General features: G+C 40.4%; 2 protein-coding genes across 12 annotated transcripts in view; one reads left to right on the plus strand and one right to left on the minus strand.

Moving 5' to 3' along the window:
- Positions 1-8,530, plus strand: part of dnm1a (dynamin 1a) — a 129,210-nt gene extending 120,680 nt beyond the window's left edge. For all 7 annotated transcript variants that reach the window (XR_011980825.1, XR_011980818.1, XR_011980810.1 and 4 more), the window contains 2 exons: positions 2,120-2,168; positions 4,096-8,530. Coding sequence is in view for 1 of the 7 variants with exons in the window: in XM_072695869.1 (XP_072551970.1) it covers positions 2,120-2,129 (10 nt within the window). In the remaining 6 variants the exon portion in view is untranslated. The remainder of the gene's footprint in view (positions 1-2,119; positions 2,169-4,095) is intronic.
- Positions 8,531-9,998: 1,468 nt separating this feature from the next.
- golga2 (golgin A2) overlaps positions 9,999-18,412 on the minus strand; it is a 29,380-nt gene continuing 20,966 nt past the window's right edge. For all 5 annotated transcript variants that reach the window (XM_072695993.1, XM_072695970.1, XM_072695986.1 and 2 more), the window contains 9 exons: positions 17,912-18,025; positions 17,512-17,736; positions 16,700-16,799; positions 16,523-16,611; positions 16,283-16,439; positions 15,732-15,899; positions 15,439-15,545; positions 15,088-15,256; positions 9,999-14,034 (listed from right to left, as the gene is read on the minus strand). In XM_072695993.1, the coding sequence (XP_072552094.1) occupies positions 13,763-14,034; positions 15,088-15,256; positions 15,439-15,545; positions 15,732-15,899; positions 16,283-16,439; positions 16,523-16,611; positions 16,700-16,799; positions 17,512-17,736; positions 17,912-18,025 (1,401 nt within the window). In that variant the 3' untranslated portion in view covers positions 9,999-13,762. The remainder of the gene's footprint in view (positions 14,035-15,087; positions 15,257-15,438; positions 15,546-15,731; positions 15,900-16,282; positions 16,440-16,522; positions 16,612-16,699; positions 16,800-17,511; positions 17,737-17,911; positions 18,026-18,412) is intronic.

The following is an 18,412-nucleotide window of genomic DNA, read 5'->3' on the forward strand; positions in this document are numbered from 1 at the left end:
AAAAAAAACATGCACAAGATGATTTCTTTGTAAATGACGAACCTCACTCTGATGTTTTTTTTAAGCTGCAATGGTTTTATAACCATTGCCTTTAATAAAAAAAAAACTCCCTTTATAGAGTGTACGATTTTTTACGATTTTAGGTTAGGTTTAAAGCAACAGTTTAGCGAAAAACAATGTGGAACATAATTAATAACTGACCCCAGATACAGTCCATCAGCCAAGACATGTTTGATATCTGACATGTGCTTCTCAAGTGCAGAACAGGAGATGCTTGGCTAACGTTGCTAACAAACACTCAGGATGTCACTAATCTAGTTTTAATAAATGCACGAATTTAAAAATCTCTAGAAAAGTAGAATGTTATGTAAGCAAGCGTTTTAGAAAATAGTAAAACCACAGAGACACATTATTGAAATATTTAAGTTATAGTTGGAATGGGGCCAAGTTTATCTAAAGTAAGTCATACCGTAATTTAAACCACATTAATTTGTCTGTGCCACATAAGTGGAGATCTGGATGCCTTTTGAGGAACGGGTTGAGAGACCTCATTAGGCATTCATTTGCTAAGATGAAATTGGTGACAAGTCCAGTGTTCGTTAGCGAAATTAGCCTAGCATCTCCTGTTCTGAACGAATAAAGCACGCATCAGATATCGACCGAGACTCATGTTCATTTGAATTTTCTCCAAACTATTCCTGTAAGGTCTGTAATCATAGTCTTTAATAAATGTCTAATATAAACCATGACATTTCAAACAACCATTTTAATGCCAGAATACCAAACGAAACCTGGTAGATGGTTCTATAAAGCACCAAAAAGGGTTCCACTGTTGTTAAAAGTCAAAGAACTCTTTAATAAGAGTTACGGCTTTCCAAATATAGTCTCACCACACTGAGGGCGTTTTCACACTTGTCCAGAATACACAGGTCCGCACCCAGGACAGATTTTGGGCTCGTTCAGGGGAGGGGCTCTTTACAGCTGGTTAGCTTTCACACAGAAGACTTCCATACAAACCGTGGATTGACCGAAAGTTCGTTATTTTCCTTGGATACACAGTTTACACAATTTAGAAGCAGCAAAGATCTGCACTTTCTGGAGTCATGGCATTTCACCATGCAGGAACTCCTGTAAACAAGGAGCCGTTCTCCTAATGCAGGCCATAATTCGAAGTGGTCACGTGACAAAGCGAACCAATTACGTAATCCCACCCGCAACGTGGGGAGTGGATAGCTTTCACACCTAGGGGAATTCTCAGTACAAAGTATGGCAAGTTGGGACCGGTGTACTTGGTAGTACTGACCTTGCAAGTTTGCCTTGCGAGTACAAACTCCCGAGGACGGCAGGATGCTGTTCGGTAATCTTGCAATTTAAGTGTAGTGCATTCTGGGATATTTAGCTGTGAAAAGTGTACACAAGTGATGACATTGATCGTTGACGTTGACGTGAAGTTCACTAGAGGCGAACCCCAGACCACCAACTTTAGGACGGCCAGACGCTCCCGGGCCAAACGTACCAAACCCGCAGAACAAGCAGACCTGGGTCTGGGGAAAAGCCCTGAAATGATTGAAGCAGATATTTTGCCATCGTTCAGGCTCTAGTAGGCTCATATTCTCACGGCTGCTGAAGGAATTGTGACACAGGGTTTAAGTACAGCTTAATAAGCCACATATTCCAGACATACTCAGACGTTTACATCTTTGCTGATTCTACTCTCCTACCATGCTGTTTACTATGCTGTCTAAGAGGAGCTAGCCAAAGACTCTGTCTAAGCCTTCACACAAGTCTAAATGCCTCCTTCAGTTTTCCCTCTATTCCTCTGCCTTATATATGATATATAAGTACTGTACGTCTGCTCTCCTTCATTTCCTCCTGCGTCACGCTTCTCTACTGCTACTGACCAGTCTTTGAGTTCTGTAGTGACCTCTCTCTCGTTTCTGCTGAATGAAATGGCGATTGCAATGTCAGGGGCCTCTTTTCTGAAGGGGATGCATTATCTCTCCAAAGTGACACCTGGAGAATGAAGGATAACTGCATCACTGTGTGCTGTCCTGCCCATTTCTTTCTGTCATGTTCTTTTGCTTTGTTTCTGTTCTTTGTCCTCCTGTTTCTCGGGCAGCGGTCCTTGAAGTCATGGGCCGGAAGACGACATCCAGCTAACGTGAAGGGTAATGAGCTTTCCCATGGCTTTGGGTTGAGAATGCATAGCTGCACACATGTGCGCTAACTGGTCTAACTTGGTCTTACTGGTCTCAGATTATGCGTGTAGAGCTCTGCGTAGGCTGATGCTGTCTGTACTGTTACTAGTACTGTTAGTTCTGGTCAGGCTGAGTTTAACGGGATGCTCTGGTGAGTCGGTGTGTGGTGCACAGCTGATCACCACAGACAGTTAGGTAAACACCTCTCTCTGAACAAACTGGGGGGTAATAGAGAAGCCAGTGGGCTGGAGCTGAATTCCAGCAGTAAGCTCTGATCAGACCCACATTCCTGTACATTTTCATCCATTCTTATAATAGATTTTTAAAATGAATACTATATCAGATGTGCTCTTCCATACACCCAAACCTTCTCCTCTCTCTCTTCCCCCTTTCTCTTTTCTCTTTCCTGTGTCTCTCTCTTTTCTCTTCTTCTCCTTTATCCCCTTTCTTTTTCTCTCTATTAGGGGCATTTCTAGACTACTTGTTGTACTGGGGCAGACAATTAATTAAAAGACATAATAACAATCATATTAATAATAATAATAGTATATAATAGTGAAATTATGATTATTTATTATGTATTATTATAATAACAGTAGTATAAATAATGTTAATAATGTTATTGTAAGTTATTATTATTATTATTAGTAGTAGTAGTAGTAGTAGTAGTAGCATAAATAATAATTATTATCATTTGTTAATAATATTACTAGTTAGTAGTAGTATTAATATTACAAATATAATAATAATAGTAATAATAATCATTTAATGTTTTATTTTGTAACTATTTTAATAGTTATAAATTGGTAGTAGTACTACTAATAATAAGAATAATTTTTAAATAATATAAGTAATAATTTTACTATTTATTATTATTATTATTATTATTATTGTAGTTCTGCTCAGCAATCCAGGATAAATTTGACTTTGTACTGCTGCGATTTTAGGAAGCCACAGCAGCATTTTACAGGGGCACGTCCCCCAGTAAACGGGGTCTAATGACACCCCTGCTCTCTATCCTCATTCCTTCTCACTTTTCTCTCTCTCTCCTCCCCTTCTCTCAATTTCTCTCGTCATCTCTTGCATCTCAATCTCTACTGCTCTCTTTCTCTCCTCGCTCCTCTGTCTCAACCTTTCTTCTTCTCTTTATCTCTTCTGTCTCTCTGCCGCTCTCCTTTCCAGCTCTTGACCAGCATAGTGTATGTTACATTTAGCAGTTTGGTCCTGCTGGCCATGCCGGTCACCCAGCTTGGTGATGCTGGTCGGCCAGCATAGTCAAGCAGGGTTATACTGGTTGTCTAGCTTGGTCGGGTTGGTCATGCTTGTAGACCAGTTAAACCATCAAACTCAAGCAAACACATACCCTGTGCTGGTCAAGAGCTAAGCTGGTCAACCAGGCCTGTTTGTTCAGGAGGGTGTACTGAGATATCATATAGTATAGTCGGTGAGGTGATGGGCAGCCACCCAAGCATCCTGGGAGCAATTAGGGGTTAGGGGCTTTGCTCAAGATCACCTCAGCCGTGGATGCCGGTCCTAGAAATCGAACCTGTGATCTTTCGGGCCCAAGCTCTCTTCACTAACACCGTCTTCTCACCAGTAGATGATTGTTTCTACATGTAGTCTTCTATTACTATTAAGTCTTTCAAGTCAAGAGATTTAGGCTTTTTCTGCAGTACAGAGACCTCTATCTAGTGAACCGTCCGTGATATATTGGGAGTGTCTCTTTAATTTAACTTGCTTAGACTTAGACTTCAGGGTTAAGGGTCTTCCAGCCCTGCTGACTTTGGGGACACCTTTTCTACTGATTTCTAATTTGCAGACGTATCATTGGTTCCCATGTTTACACTTCTCTCTCTCTTTCTCTCCTCCCTCTTCCTTCCTGCTGGACCACACTCAGCCGGACAAACAAGGGCAGCCCTTCACACCCTGAAAGCCCACTTCCTCCGTCTGAATCCCTACCACCCCCCTTTTGGAGGTTCTTCAATTTAAAACTGTGGAGGAACCTCTTAAGATGCTTTGAGGAACCTTCAAGGAACCGTTGTCTTCTAAATAAAACTTTTCCTCAAAAGTTCCTCAAAGCACCTGAGGTTTCTCCACAGTTTCAAATTGAAGAACCTCCAAAAGTTCCTCAAGGATCTATTAAGATACTTTTAACAGTGTATGGCTTTACTCTTGGACTCCCACCACCTTCACCATCAAGCAAACCTAAACCGAACCCCATCTTCACAGCCAACGGTCACACACAGGACAGAAAGAGAGAGAGAGAGGGGGAGAGAGATATCTGGTAACCCCAATAGATGTTTTCCTGGACCTTCTCTTCTCTTCTCTTCTTTATCTGCTGAAAGACGGATGGTTTCCAGCGTTCCTCACAACGTGGAGAAGAAGGAACACCACCGGCGCACAGTTGGAGATATGCAGTGTGTTTCTGTTGTGTTTGTCTTGCTGCTCTTTTCTGTCTCACCCCTGTCAAACCCTGCTGGACCACTGTAATCATATGTTCTTAACGTCTTTAACAGTGTAGATGTGAATGATCCTCTGGTAGAAGTAGACCACCACAGAGTAATGCAACCAAACCTCTGTAACTCCTCAATTAATTACCTTAACCCCTCCATTAATAGCCCCATTAGCCCTAGACTGTGTGGAGTTCCACAGGGCTCTGTTTTAGGGCCCATGAAACTGAGGTCAATTATGACAATAATGACGTTTGGTCTTACGTATAACTGGTTTAAAGGGTTAAATGTCCCTAAAAACACATCTTCACCCACATGTTCATGGAGTACTCCAGCATTTTTCAACCTAATCTGTGGCTTTGTGTATCTGGACAGTAGTGTTGGTCACCCCAAACCGTAGTTTTGAACAGCAGTACCGAAACATCTATCCTGTAAGATCAACTGAGGTGGAAGAACATCAAGTTACAACAGGCCAAGTCAAGATCTCCTGTTATTACATCAATCAGCCATAACATTAGCACCACCTGCTCAATATTGAGTAGGTCCCCCTATGTGCCGCCACAACAGATCTGACTATTTGAGGCATGGACTCCATAAGACCTCTGAAGGTGTCCTGTTGTATCTGGCATCAAGACGTTAGCAGATCTTGTAAGTCCTGTACATTGCAAGATGGGGCCTTCATGGATCCCATGGTCTTAGTTGCATATAACCCTGTGGCCGGTTCACCGGTTGTCCAATTGTTGACCTCACAAGACCTGCCTGGTGTTTTGAAGATGTTCTGAGTTGTTTAGCCATCACAGTTTGGTTCTTGTCAAAGGGTCAGTGTATCAAAAAAGTGCTTATAAAAAAGGGTTCTTTGGCTTGTACCAAGAGTGGAACCCTTTTTGGTGCTATACAGAACTACATAAACCAAAGGTCTCATCATATATCCTAAAATAGGCTTTTTAGGGGTTCCTTGTTAAAGAACTGCTAATAGTTCTACAGCATATGGAACCGTGACAGCTCAAAGAACCATTTGAAAACTTTGTCCTATATAGTAGTAGATCAGGTTGTTGGATGATCACCATCCCCACCTCATCCTCAACTCCCCAATTAATGCCAAACATATTCCACTGCTCCACAGCTCAATGCTGACTGGCTGTATACCCCTCTAGCCCACATCTGGCATTAGCCATGTTTCATATGTTCACATTTTAACTTCTCCAGAGAGTCCTATTCTATTGGCAGTGCATCTCTACAGGGACTAGACAAGCTGCATGTGCATTTTGTCTGTGGGTGCAACTTAAAGTAGCAGAATGCATCTATTAGAAGGGGTGTCCACAAACTTAAAAAAATTCTTTGAATGGCTCTACATAGAATGAATCTTTGCCTTCCATCACTAGGGTTCAAAGCAGTGTCCATGTCTTTGATAGGAACAGGGAAACCTGGAGAAGTTACTAGTGGAGGTAATTGGATAAGCTAAACCTCTTGTTGATGCTTCATGTTCTTTTGTAGCACCAAAAAGGGCTCCACTGCTACTGCTAGTCCAAGAATCCTGCAGAGCAGCAGACAATGCTTAGCTTGAAATGCTGGAGTGTTTCCTTCATAGTGCTCTCTTCCTCCTATCTTACAATGCAGCTAAACGTCCCTGACCAAGATGTGGAGCTTCTGTCACTTCTCTGAGATTCCACCTCTCCACGTAGCAAAAACAGTAACTTCAATGAGGCGGGATCTGTAAAGAAAGTGCAATAAGTTCAGAGGTCAGCCATTTTTTTGTTTGTTTACGGGCTGGCCAACTTTCAGACCATTTAACACACAGTAGACCTGGAGTTTGTGAAGGTCAATGTATGCTCTTGGGTGGTTCTCAGAGTTTATGTGGCATCTGCCAAATCCACAGCATCACCTACACTCTTACCATTACAGAAACACTTCTAATCATATAAACAACCATCGATTGGGTCTGAAGAACCTTTTGAAGATCTAAAGAACCTTCAATTGAGGTGTTCCATTACCAGTTCACACATCTCCATTGCAAACATGGTTCTTTAGTGTTTAGAAGTGTAAAGAACCTTTTTACACCAAAGGGTTCTTTAAACTGTTAGATCTGTTAGAAACATGGTTCTAAATGAAGTGTGAAGAACCTTTACATCAAATCTCTAATACAAACATACATGCACTATATGGACAAAAGTATTTGGACACTACTTTAAGTAGTTAAGCCATTTTCTGCTCCTGACTTCCTGAGTTCTATTCTATTGGCAGTGCTTCTCTACAGGGACTGGACAAGCTGTGTGTGTGTGTGTCCATCTGACACACTGAAACCAGATCCAGATACACTTCAGGAGGTGGTCTGAGCCACATTTGAGCCACATGCTATTGCAGCATAAACTTTGCAAAACCCTGGCCAGTACAACCCACAGCCAGTAATAATTGCAGCACAACCAGCAAATCTGCATATTCTGTCCCACACAGCAATCAGACATCACCCTGACTAACCGGAGATGCATTTGACTTTCCAGTGTTAATGCACGTGGCTAAAATCTAACAGAATACAGTCCAGATACTAGCCACAAAGTGAGCAGGTGTAAACAGGCCATCCTAAAGTAGCTGAGCGTATTCATTAGAAAGGGTGTCCACAAACATTTGGACATATAGTGTAGGCCTTTAAGAAACTAAAAGTGGCTCTGTCTATGGCACTACTCAAAGAGCAACCTCTGCAGCACCTTTTACCAGGTGCAGGGCCACTGTGATGACTGCTGAAGTCATGGTGGGTAAACCACCTCCCACATTAGTCTTGTTGAGGTGAGAAGTGGTCGTCTGCATCTCTGACAGATGCTTAACTCAAAGTCTGGATGCATTTATGCAAACTTCTGAAGTCTTGAGGCTGATTTTGCCTGTTTGTAACTGATGGTGAACGTAGAACATTCAGGTCTTGACAGTAAGCTAATAATTAATTAATGAATAAATAATCAATCACTGCTGGTCTGTGCATAGAGATCATGATCGTCTGGTCCAATGCTGTCAAAATGTTTAACTGACGGGCTCCGGTGGTGCCACTAGGATCCGAGGATCGCTTGTTCAAATCCAGAGTCCTGCTGCTTGCCATCAGCAGCCGGAGTCGGAGAGAGCACAACTGGCCTTGCTCTCTCAGGGGTGGGTTGATGCCGCTTTCTCACCACTGGAGATTGTGTGACCGGCCTTCAAAAATGAGCTCAGTTTTAAAAAATAAAAAAATACATGATTATTTAATAGTGTTTCGTCACCCCTCAGCAAAGAACATTGTTGTAACAAGTCTGTTTGCACTCGTACCTGTTGGGCATGCCAACTCAACCTGCGCTGGGTACCTCACCATGCCGCACCAAGGCGATAATAACGTTAACGTTTCTGCATCCGTCCTCATTTCTGCCCTGAAAACGCAGCACCCTCCACCCTTCCCTTCCACCTGATCTCGCAGAGGCTTAGTAAACCCCAGTGTGAGAAAAGCATTTCTTATTTAAGAGTAAATAGTTGATCACGGACATATCTTAAGTGTGTTACGTATCTTTGTGGCATTTATGGAAATCGTGCTTCCACTGTTTAGAGACTAGAGTGTTTAGTCAACATGATGTATGATTATTGAATATTAAATTATTATTATTATTATGGGTGACTCCAGTAATTCTATAAATGAGTTATATGGTAAATAAATAAGAGGGGATAATAATATTGCATTACTGCAAATGGAGGACATGGTGATTCTATAGCATGCAGAGACCTGGAGTCACCCGTTCCGGCAGAAGGAAGCGGATGTGTGCTTTTGTCCTGCTGTGGCGTGTCCTGTAACTTCTGCTGTTGGGTGAATGAGTCTGTCCAGCAGGACTGCTGTGCTTTCTTCACAACACAATAAAAGTCAGTGTACCAAAACCTGTTGTTTTAAATGGTCTTTCTTTTACTTAACATTTTTTAAATGAGCAATATATTATATATATATATAGCTAATTAAATAAATAAATAATATAGCAATATAGGGTTAATGATGACCAAGACTGAGCTTATATACCATTGTTTTATTTAGCACAGAAATCCAGGTCATTCTTGTGGGTTCACTTACTTTTCCAACCCTTGTTTCTGTACCAGGCATCATTGCTGTCACAACCAGGTTTGTGTCGGTAATGACGTGTTGCAGTAATGATCATTTCCCAAAGAAGGGAACAAAAAAAAAAAAAAAAAAGAAAAAGAAAGAAAATAATTACCCAACAAATTCTCAAAAGCTAGTAGAATATACACTTTAAATACATAAAGACTTTATTGTTTAATTTTTTCTTCGTGAAACATTGCTGTATGCACCTACTCCATGATCAGGAGGAAGACTGATTACTTTACTAACTTTTCCAGACTTCATAAGATCACTCATCTCTCACGGCTGCTCTGTCAGTCTTAACGAGTGTTACCTGTCCACTCCTTACAGACATCACAAGCTGTTGCGGTAATGGCGGTAATGTTGGAGACATATTGTATATATATTTTGTTTAAAAATATACAAATATATGCAAATGCAAGAGAGCATCTTTTTTTGGAGAAGAGGAGTTTGAAAGTCTGGGTGGGGGCAAGACCAAAGTAGCATCATTACTGATGTTTGGTTGATGTGGTGCAACAAATAAAACCACTAGCGGCCAGTGAGTTTTTACACCATGTGGGAGACTGGGGTTCGATTCCTGGTCTAGGTGACTATGCCATGCTACACCAATAAGAGTTCTTGGGCAAGACTCCTAACACCAAGTTGGCTCACCTCTGTAATACGAGAAACCTTGTAAGTCACTCTGGACAAGAGCGTCAGCTAAATGCCGTAAATGTTTAAAACATCAATCAAAAAAAATAAAAGAAGAAATGATTGGAAATGATTTTGGTGTTTATATTGTTGGTGGTGCAATAAATCATATATTTAAATATTTGATATATAAACATAAATATATAAACATACATTTGATACATAAACATACATTTATAAACTGGGACATAAAGGTTATATACTATAAGAATCACCTATAACTGAAGAATCACTCAGTAGTGAAAAACAAAAATCACTCTAGCATGTAAATGACTCAAACCCAAATGTCTATTGTTTTTAATTAGTTGTCATTATGATAATAATAATAATAATAATAATAATAATAATGATTATTATTATTCATAATAATAATAAAATAAATGCAAGATCTAAAAGGCAATATCAAGCAACTGTGTCCACAGTGTGTCTGTGTCAGACTACAGTCAGTACAGTTACAGACTGATTTCTGACAATTAAACATTATTATTACTTGATTGACAACTGCATAAATGAACATGGCTCCTTATGAATTTTTACAAAAATGCACGGAAACAAAAACAGCTCTTATTTTGCTCATGTTTTATTTAGGAGGAAGAACAAAATCAGGAGGGGAAAAAATAATCACATCAGAAATATTTCTGCTGTTCTGGATTATTCCTTCATTGTGTTCAGACAGACTCTAATGGATTAAAACAGATTAGTGTGAGTACTGATTTCAAATAAATAGGTTTGGATTTACCTTTCAAATTGAATTAAATCACAGCCACCTCACATCCGCCCATCCACCCACATCCAAATGTTTCAACCAATCAACCGACCAATCATCTCTTCTAGTATAGTTTGTATTCTACAGTAGACAAAGGGTAGTAATAGTATTCATTTATAGCCATCTCCCGCACACCAGTTCAAATGAATATACAGTATGTTACACAGTTACACTATTTACAGTCTGTTACAAGCGCAATAAGCCTCTTCTCAGATTTAAGGAGGGGGGGAGGAAAAAGCCCAGCATAAGCCTTCCCAAAACGACTAAAGAGGAATTTGTTTGAAATCATTTCCAAGACAGAAAGGAAAAAGACACACTGAGAGAAATAAACCTTCCTACATTCACTTCTGACACCAGGGCAGGGGCCTGCTGATAAAAGTGCTCGGTTTTAGCGCATTAACCCAGCCTTAGTTCTCCGGACTGGGTAAGTAGGTCTGCACTATTTTCATCTATTCTCCAAGCCTATTCACAAGTGCAATCATTTCCAGTTATAAAGTATCATACAACCAATGCAGACATCAGTCATGAGAACCAATCACCACAGCGTAAAGTCATCAAATCCTAAACACACACCTGGGACTGTGCAGAACAGCTCTAGACACTGAAAAATAAAGCTGCTGCAAGTGGGTTTTTTGAGTGATGCCAAACGGTTGGATAGAAGAGTGAATCTTCCACAGCATCGCTCAAAAAGTCACTTGTTGCACCTTTATCTTTAGGTGTTTAGGGGTGGGCGATATGACCGTGTTTCATCTTTCACAATATTGTCACATCACTCTTTGAATAATGTGAATCTGGCAGTTGTTCTTTACATTGTGTGCAAACTTCATGACAAAGGGACTAATAATATGCTTCAAAATGACTAATGAATAAAATCCTTTTCCATTTAACATCCATTGAAAGTTGAAAATGAAAGCTGAAATGCTTTTCTCCTCCTGTAATGTTGCCATATTGGAGATACAAGGTTTCTGAGTGACAGTGATGTGCTTTATCAACAAAATCATCAGTACCCAATACATTAACCGCTGATTGCTGGTTGACTGAAAATCTCATTTAATAAGTATGAAAGAATGCAATCATAGGTTCGCGACACATTTCATAACACAGCCCAAGCTGCATTCTGAATAATTTAGCCAGGTCGAGCTGTCCTGTCCTGCAAGGCGTTTGCATACTGGTGTTGAGGATATTTTGGCCAAAGAGTCAATTAGTTACGTTTTAACTGAATTTAGTGCAAGAAAAATCACTGTATTCTAGTGTTGTGGGAATATTTAAAACTTTAAACAATACCAACCCTCTTTTTCCACAGTATCGATTCTACTCAGATCAGATCCAGTATCAGAATGAATTCAAAAGTTTCTACATTCATCACTGCTGTGTGAAGACGATATGCAACAGGCTGATCATTTTCTGGCTGATTTTGGCTCCGTCTGAATGAAAAGGGTCACGTTGGAGCACCAAAGTTATTCTGATGCTCCAAGTCAAGCGAACCTGAATCGAACCTGAACCCAGTCGCTTATTCTTCCACCAGTCACTCCTTTACCATGGCATTGTTTTTCAAAGCACTGCAACAGTTATAAGTTGCAGTATTAGGACAAAACTTATATTAATTTATACACTACACTATATTCACTGCAGTTGACAGCAGTTTTTAAAATATGGCTCTAATAGTTGGTGTCACCATTAAAATGAAATATTGAGAAATGTCTTCATGGATCGTCATATCGCCCACCCCAACTGTGAATCTTCACTTTTTGGACTATGGAACTGACAAATTCTGACCAAGGCCTTAACTTTTAACATGAACAATCTTTACAGCCTTACGCGATCATTACTTACACTGCTCTACTCCATCTACCAAGAGCCAAACTCTCAGCCAATCAGGCTGTAATTGAAACATCACATGCTTGGCATCATAGAGTTTACTGTTAAACACATTGTTATTATGTATATATATCTAAAAAAAAAAAAAAAAAAAAAAAAAACCCACACCATGAGAAGAAAACAAACAAACAAACAAACAAAAACACCCTAAGAAGAAAAAAACAGCCATTTCTTGTAGATATTCTACATCTTTCAACTCATTTCCTACATCTTTTTTGCAGGGCATAAGGAATGGGAACACTCGACTAATGATTATGTACATATAAGTGACCTCTTAGGTGTTTGGGGCACAAAAAAGGTTGATGCTTTTCTTTAAATTATCAATGTGCAATTCGCCATCTGTCTACGACAAAAATCGGCACAAGGCATAAATCATGTGAAACCTTCGCTGACTAACTGAAATATGCTTTATGGTAAAATACTGCCAGAAAATGAAAGTCCCTTCAGATTAAAAGAATACTCCAGTGTTGGTCAACGTAATCCTAATACGCTGCATCTATATCACACGGCCAACTACCAAAAACAATCCACTCACGTTTCCTTATAGTTAGAAAAGAAAAGAAAAAACACTTCCAATAAAAGCCAGTGGGAACCTGCTTTAGCACCTGCTCACTGGCTTCCATTCTGAAGATTGCTTCAAGTCAGTGGGTTTTCGCTTCTTTTACAAGTACAGGGAAACATGTTGAAAAGACTGTCTCTGCTAATCGAATGTGTACCACAGATGTGAGATGCTGGAGCACTCTTTTAAGTGTGTTTCTCTACTGCTTTAATTAGTGTGGTAGCTCTAATGTCTGTCCTTTCAGCTCACATTTACATTTGCCCTCCCTTATTCCTCCATTACAACATGCTCAACACTTCACATAGGAGTCTGTGCTTATCCTGCAATTTCATGCATCAGTCCTTCTATGGTTTCATATGCTTCACCAACTCTGCAAAGATCTTGAAGGCCTAAAACTAGATCAAACTTTCCTCACCTTCGGCGCGTATGTACACATATCAACATTTGCAATTACCTCAAACACTCTTAGCTCTTATAACAGTCAGCAAACTTGCTCTAACAGACACCTACCAATCCTAATACTTCAGTTACAACAGAAAAGACCAAGCTGGCCAGTTAGGCTAATGCCCATTTGTTGAAATAGAGAGATTTGTTTTATATTTTCAAGCTTCAATGGAAAAAAAACTAAAAAAAAAAAAAAAAAAAAAAAAACCTTCACTAAGCCAACAAATCTGGGTTCACTCAAACTGTGCACTGATTACAATGTTTTGCCAGTGGACAAACGACTAATATTACAGAGGTCAGACTTAATTTTTCTATTGCACCTATTGTCCAGAGGTTTGAAATTGTAGAGTGGAAACTGTGTGTAGGAATAGCAATGACCAGCACAGCACCGAAGCCTCAGGTAAAGGTATGAAACACACTTCTTGGGCACAATACACCCAATTAGGGCTAAGAGCATAAGAAGGAACAGAAAAAGAAGAATTCATGCCCACCACAGAATGGATCAAAAGCGAGGAAAATGAAAAAGCACACACACTCTCACAGTCCAGCTCCAGTCAATGTGTATGTAAGAAAAGCTTCCATGGCAAGCCAGAGAGAAGAAAAGCAGGGAATTCTTGCCCCATTCCAAGAGCCAGAGTGAAAAAGGAGGAGACAAAAGGGAGGTGCGGAACATGGTGTGCTTTAGATGACCATGATTTTGACTTCGTCGTTCTCGTCGGGCCTGTAGAAGAACGGGATGCAGGGGTTCTCTCCCAGGAAGGGAGCAGGACGGGCCTGAGGGTTTTGGATCTCCTGGAGGAGTTGCATGATCTGCCGGGCTGTGCCGTCCTCTCTGGGTCTCAGTGAGGGACCTACAGGGGTCTCCGGTCCCTCAGAATGGCCCACAGGCCCCAGCTCTGTCCTGGACTGAGAGTCTGGAGCCAATTCTACAGCTGTGCTCATGTCCATAGAAGCTGTGGAGAAGAAAGACGGAGACATCTATAGTTTCATTTTATTTATTACGCTTCCAGTCACTTTCTTACTTATTTTCTATTTACTACATTCAAAGCTACTTTCCATTTACTACGTCAATAGGTACTTTCCATTTAGTAGATCTATAGTAACTTTCTATTTACTACCTCTAGTTACTTCCTATAGGTACTTTCCAGTTACTATGTCTATAGTTACCTTCTAATTATAGTTATCTCCTAATTACTTTCACTTACTATGTGTAGTTACTTTTCATTTACTACATCTATAGTCACCTTCTATATACTACATTTAAAGATACTTATTTATTGGGTCTAGTTACTTCCCATTTACTAAATTTATAAATATTTTCTATATTATCTATAGTGACTTTCTACTCACTATGTCTAGTTACGTTCTTTTACTACGTCAATAGGTACTTCTTATTTACTACGGTTATAGTTTTCTATTTACTACAAGTAGAAAGTTACTTTCTACTTTCTTTCCATGTCTATCGTTACTGTATAGATCACTATGTGTAGTTGCTTTCTATTTACTACATCTATAGTTACCATAGCTTGGTACCTTCTATTTACTATATCTATAGTTTTTTTATTTATTCCGCCTCCAGTCACTTTCTAACTTACTTTCTATTTACTATTGCTGTGTTCCATTTGATCTGGGATGTCAGCAAGTTCTGAGTAGGAAATTTCAACTGGAAGTCTCTAAGTTTTTTGAAAAGGTTTTGAAATGATAATTCAGATATACTTATACAATGATCTGATCTGTTTTGTTTAACTGGAACAAAGTCAACATGGGTGTGACATCATGTCCAGCTCCAACATCTGAGATAAACTAAACGCAGTTTATGTCCATACACACTTTTTATTAGTTACTTTCTATTTACTACGTCTACAGTTACTTTCTGTGCACATTTTCATAAGGGCCCAAATGATTCATTATAAAGGAGATAATAATGAGAAAATAAATAAATAAATAAATATGATGGCTGTCGTTCATAACATGGTCTTCTTTTATTAAAATCAATATATGTATACCTGGGCTATCCACAGCATTGAGCTCCATGCGGCTCTCTGCGGGCTGGACAACGTCCTCTCCAACAGGCAGAAGGTCAGGGTTATGGATAGCACTCATGTACCGAGTGTACCACTCATTCCTCTCCCCCACCAAACGCATCACTAGGTCTTGAAGCTCAGCCAACTTTGCCTACAAATTTCACAGAGATGTTTTTCACAGAGTTGTTTATGCCTGGAATTTATTTCTACAGTTCTATTCACATTCTAGCATATGATACGATAATAGTATCCTATTACATACATACATCATTTTTAATAATCCATAAAAATGAGCTCAAATACTGTGTTCATCCAATGACGTCATAACAGTACCTTCATCTCCTCTTTGTCTTTAGCCAGCATGCTGATATACTCCTCCTTCTCTAGATGTTTCTGCTTCATGATGGCCCTCTGGTTCTGATATAGAGCAATGTATTCACCTAAAAACAGAGGAGGATATGAAAATGAACGTAGTCCAGACTGTGATCATGTAAGGGATAGATTTCTGTCACATACACGTTTGATTTTTATATGCTTATGCAATAACTGGGTCTGGGAACTGGCCCTACATGCACTAATAATGTTCAAATCTAACCCTAACCTTACCAAAAAGAAAGCTTTCTCACCAATGGTGTCGGTTTCCCCAGACAGCTGAATGCAGCGGTGCTCCAGCTCCTCCACTCTCTCTTTTAGGTCCACCTTGTCTTGCATCAGTCCAGTGAAACGCTCCTGGAGCTTTTCCATAGCAACACGCAGAGCTTCATGCACCTCAACAGGAACACCATTCGAGTTCCCTACATACATACAAACTAAAGTCAAATCATTCAGGCTCCAAGGGGTGCAGCCATCCAAGTGTTGGCCCCATCATTGGGAGATCTCTCTGGAAGGGTAGGACAGTCCTTGTTCTCCCTCATTATTAGGGTCAGGGTTAGCGTGATGCTAGCCAGCACAAGTGTTTGTTAGTTAGTTGACATAACAGAATTGGCAGTAGCCATTTTAAAAGACGCTGTTGCCTGGGTTTATATGACTTCACCCACCCAGTACAGGTAGTGTTGCATAAGAAAGGAAGGTTTAGCAAGTGGCTAGGCTTAGGAAGCAATTAAGTTAAACAAATAACTGAAGACGTCCACTAAACATGAACAGAGGAGTTCCTCATGGCTCTACACTGGGTCCTCACCTGTTTCTGAACATGTGCTGTGGTGTTGGTGCTCATGGCTCATAGCAGCCACCTGCTGTAGGGCAGCCTGGTGCAGCCGCCGCTCTTCTTCCAATCTACGCAAAACTTCATCCCTCTCCCCCTCCAGACGGGACAGAGCAGAGTGCAGGAAATCCTCCTGTTGCAGTGGAGAAAAGCACAAGCTCAACCATTGGTTCCTTATATTAAAACATGATATGAAATTCGAACAGATGATCTCACCATTTCTTCTCTGCTCTCAAAGTCCTCTGGGATAGCTATAGAAGATTTCTGGAAGCTTTCTGGAAGTGAATGACTTTCCACTCCATCGCCTTAACAAACAATACAGAGTCCGTCAGTAATGTAAACGTTATGTGGCAAATAAGTCGCTGAACAAAGCTTGAACTGTGAGAAACTAACCTTGGTCCCTGAGTGATGTATTCAGAGCAGAACTGTTCAGAAGTTCCTGAACCTCGGTTTTAAGCTGGTCATTATCCTTGACCAGTTGATTAAGCCTCTCCTGCAAATGTTGCAAAGATATAAAATATGTCAGGTGAAGAGCAGTGGCTTAAATTTATAAATGCTTAATGAATCTGTAGAAATCTGTAGTGCCCTACATAGACAGTAGACAGTAACTAAGACTTACAATGGTCTTACAAAAAGTTTTACACCCCTATTCAAACTTCCTGTCCGGATGTGTGCAACTGAATATATTCTTCCCTCTAACAGGGAAATGTTCCTCATTCCACTGGCTGCAACACTGCAACTTACGGGTGAATCTATCATGCTTTGCACTGAACAGCTGGAGAGGAGTTCTTTTCATGAAATCATTTTTATTTCTCCCAACATACCACTGTTCTTAATGGCAAAAATGTTATTTTCAACATCTTATTTTAGATTGGGGCTCTGAGTGGCTCAGCAGTCTAATGAGGTACCACTATGGCCCCAATTTGCCATCAGCTGCAGGAATCTGAGAGAGCACAATTGGTCGCAGATCAGTAAATGACACTCTCTCCCCTAATCACTCTTAAGCAATGTTGGCCAGCACAGGAACCTATTAGCTGCTGTGGTGGGGCTGTGGACCCTGCGCTTTTCTCCAAGCATGTCAGCTGCTCAGCAATGCCGCATTGGCAGATTTAGTAGCACCTTTGGACGCTGAATTGTGTGATGAAGATGCAGAAAACGTTTTCTTTAGATAAGGCTTCTACTTTACTGCATACTTTAGTACTGACCTGGGCCTGCTGCAGCTGCAACTGGCTCTGCTCGAGCTGCACTTTGCCCTGCACCTCGTCGTGCTGTAGCCTGTCCATTAGCTGTGTCTGCTGCAGGTACTGTTTGTGCAGCTGTTCCCGCTCAGTGGCTAACTGCTGATAACCACTTGAGTACTGCTGCAAGTGGGCCAGATACTGATCCCGTTGCTCCTGGATGGATGAACACTCCTGCGTTCGCTCCAGCAGCTGAGTGAGGAGGCAAAATGAAAATCGGGTATGAAGGGAAGGTCAAAAGGTGAAATCCAGATTCCAAATGATATTACTTGTAAAACTGTTTTAGTGAATTGAAACTGGGCAAGAAGTAAGAGGTGAGTGGCACAAGTAGTGAAAATACAGAGATTTTATGTGAAGAGGCTTCAACCTGTTCTTTGGCATTGTGGAGTTCTTCCTGCAGCTGACCCATCTTGCGGGCTATCTCCTTTTTAATATGCTGCTCTGACTGCAGTGCGCTGGTGAGCTCCATGTTCTCATTAGTCTACAAAGACATGAAGAGCAGAGGTTATGGAAGGTGAGTCAGAATGACAGTTTAAACATAACACACCTGGGGTAAATTTGCAGAAACAAAAAAAAAAAAAGCACACAAGTTTGGGCATAAAATACATATGCTTTATGGACAAAAGTATTGGGACATCTGCTCATTCATTGTTTCTTCTGAAATCAAAGGTATTGAAAGTTCGTCTTGCTTTTGTTGGAGTAACGGTAAATACTGTCCAGATTTATTAAAGCATTTCTGTTTGGGTTTGATTGTATTCAGCAACAAGTGAAACTTGCTGTGCTGAAACTTGCTGTGCTTTTGTTTTTGATTCAGAACTAGACAGATCAAAATTGTTGGACTACTCAAACACTACATACCATAGGGTGG

This window comes from Salminus brasiliensis, chromosome 1 (assembly GCF_030463535.1).
Source record: "Salminus brasiliensis chromosome 1, fSalBra1.hap2, whole genome shotgun sequence".
NCBI lineage: Eukaryota > Metazoa > Chordata > Actinopteri > Characiformes > Bryconidae > Salminus > Salminus brasiliensis.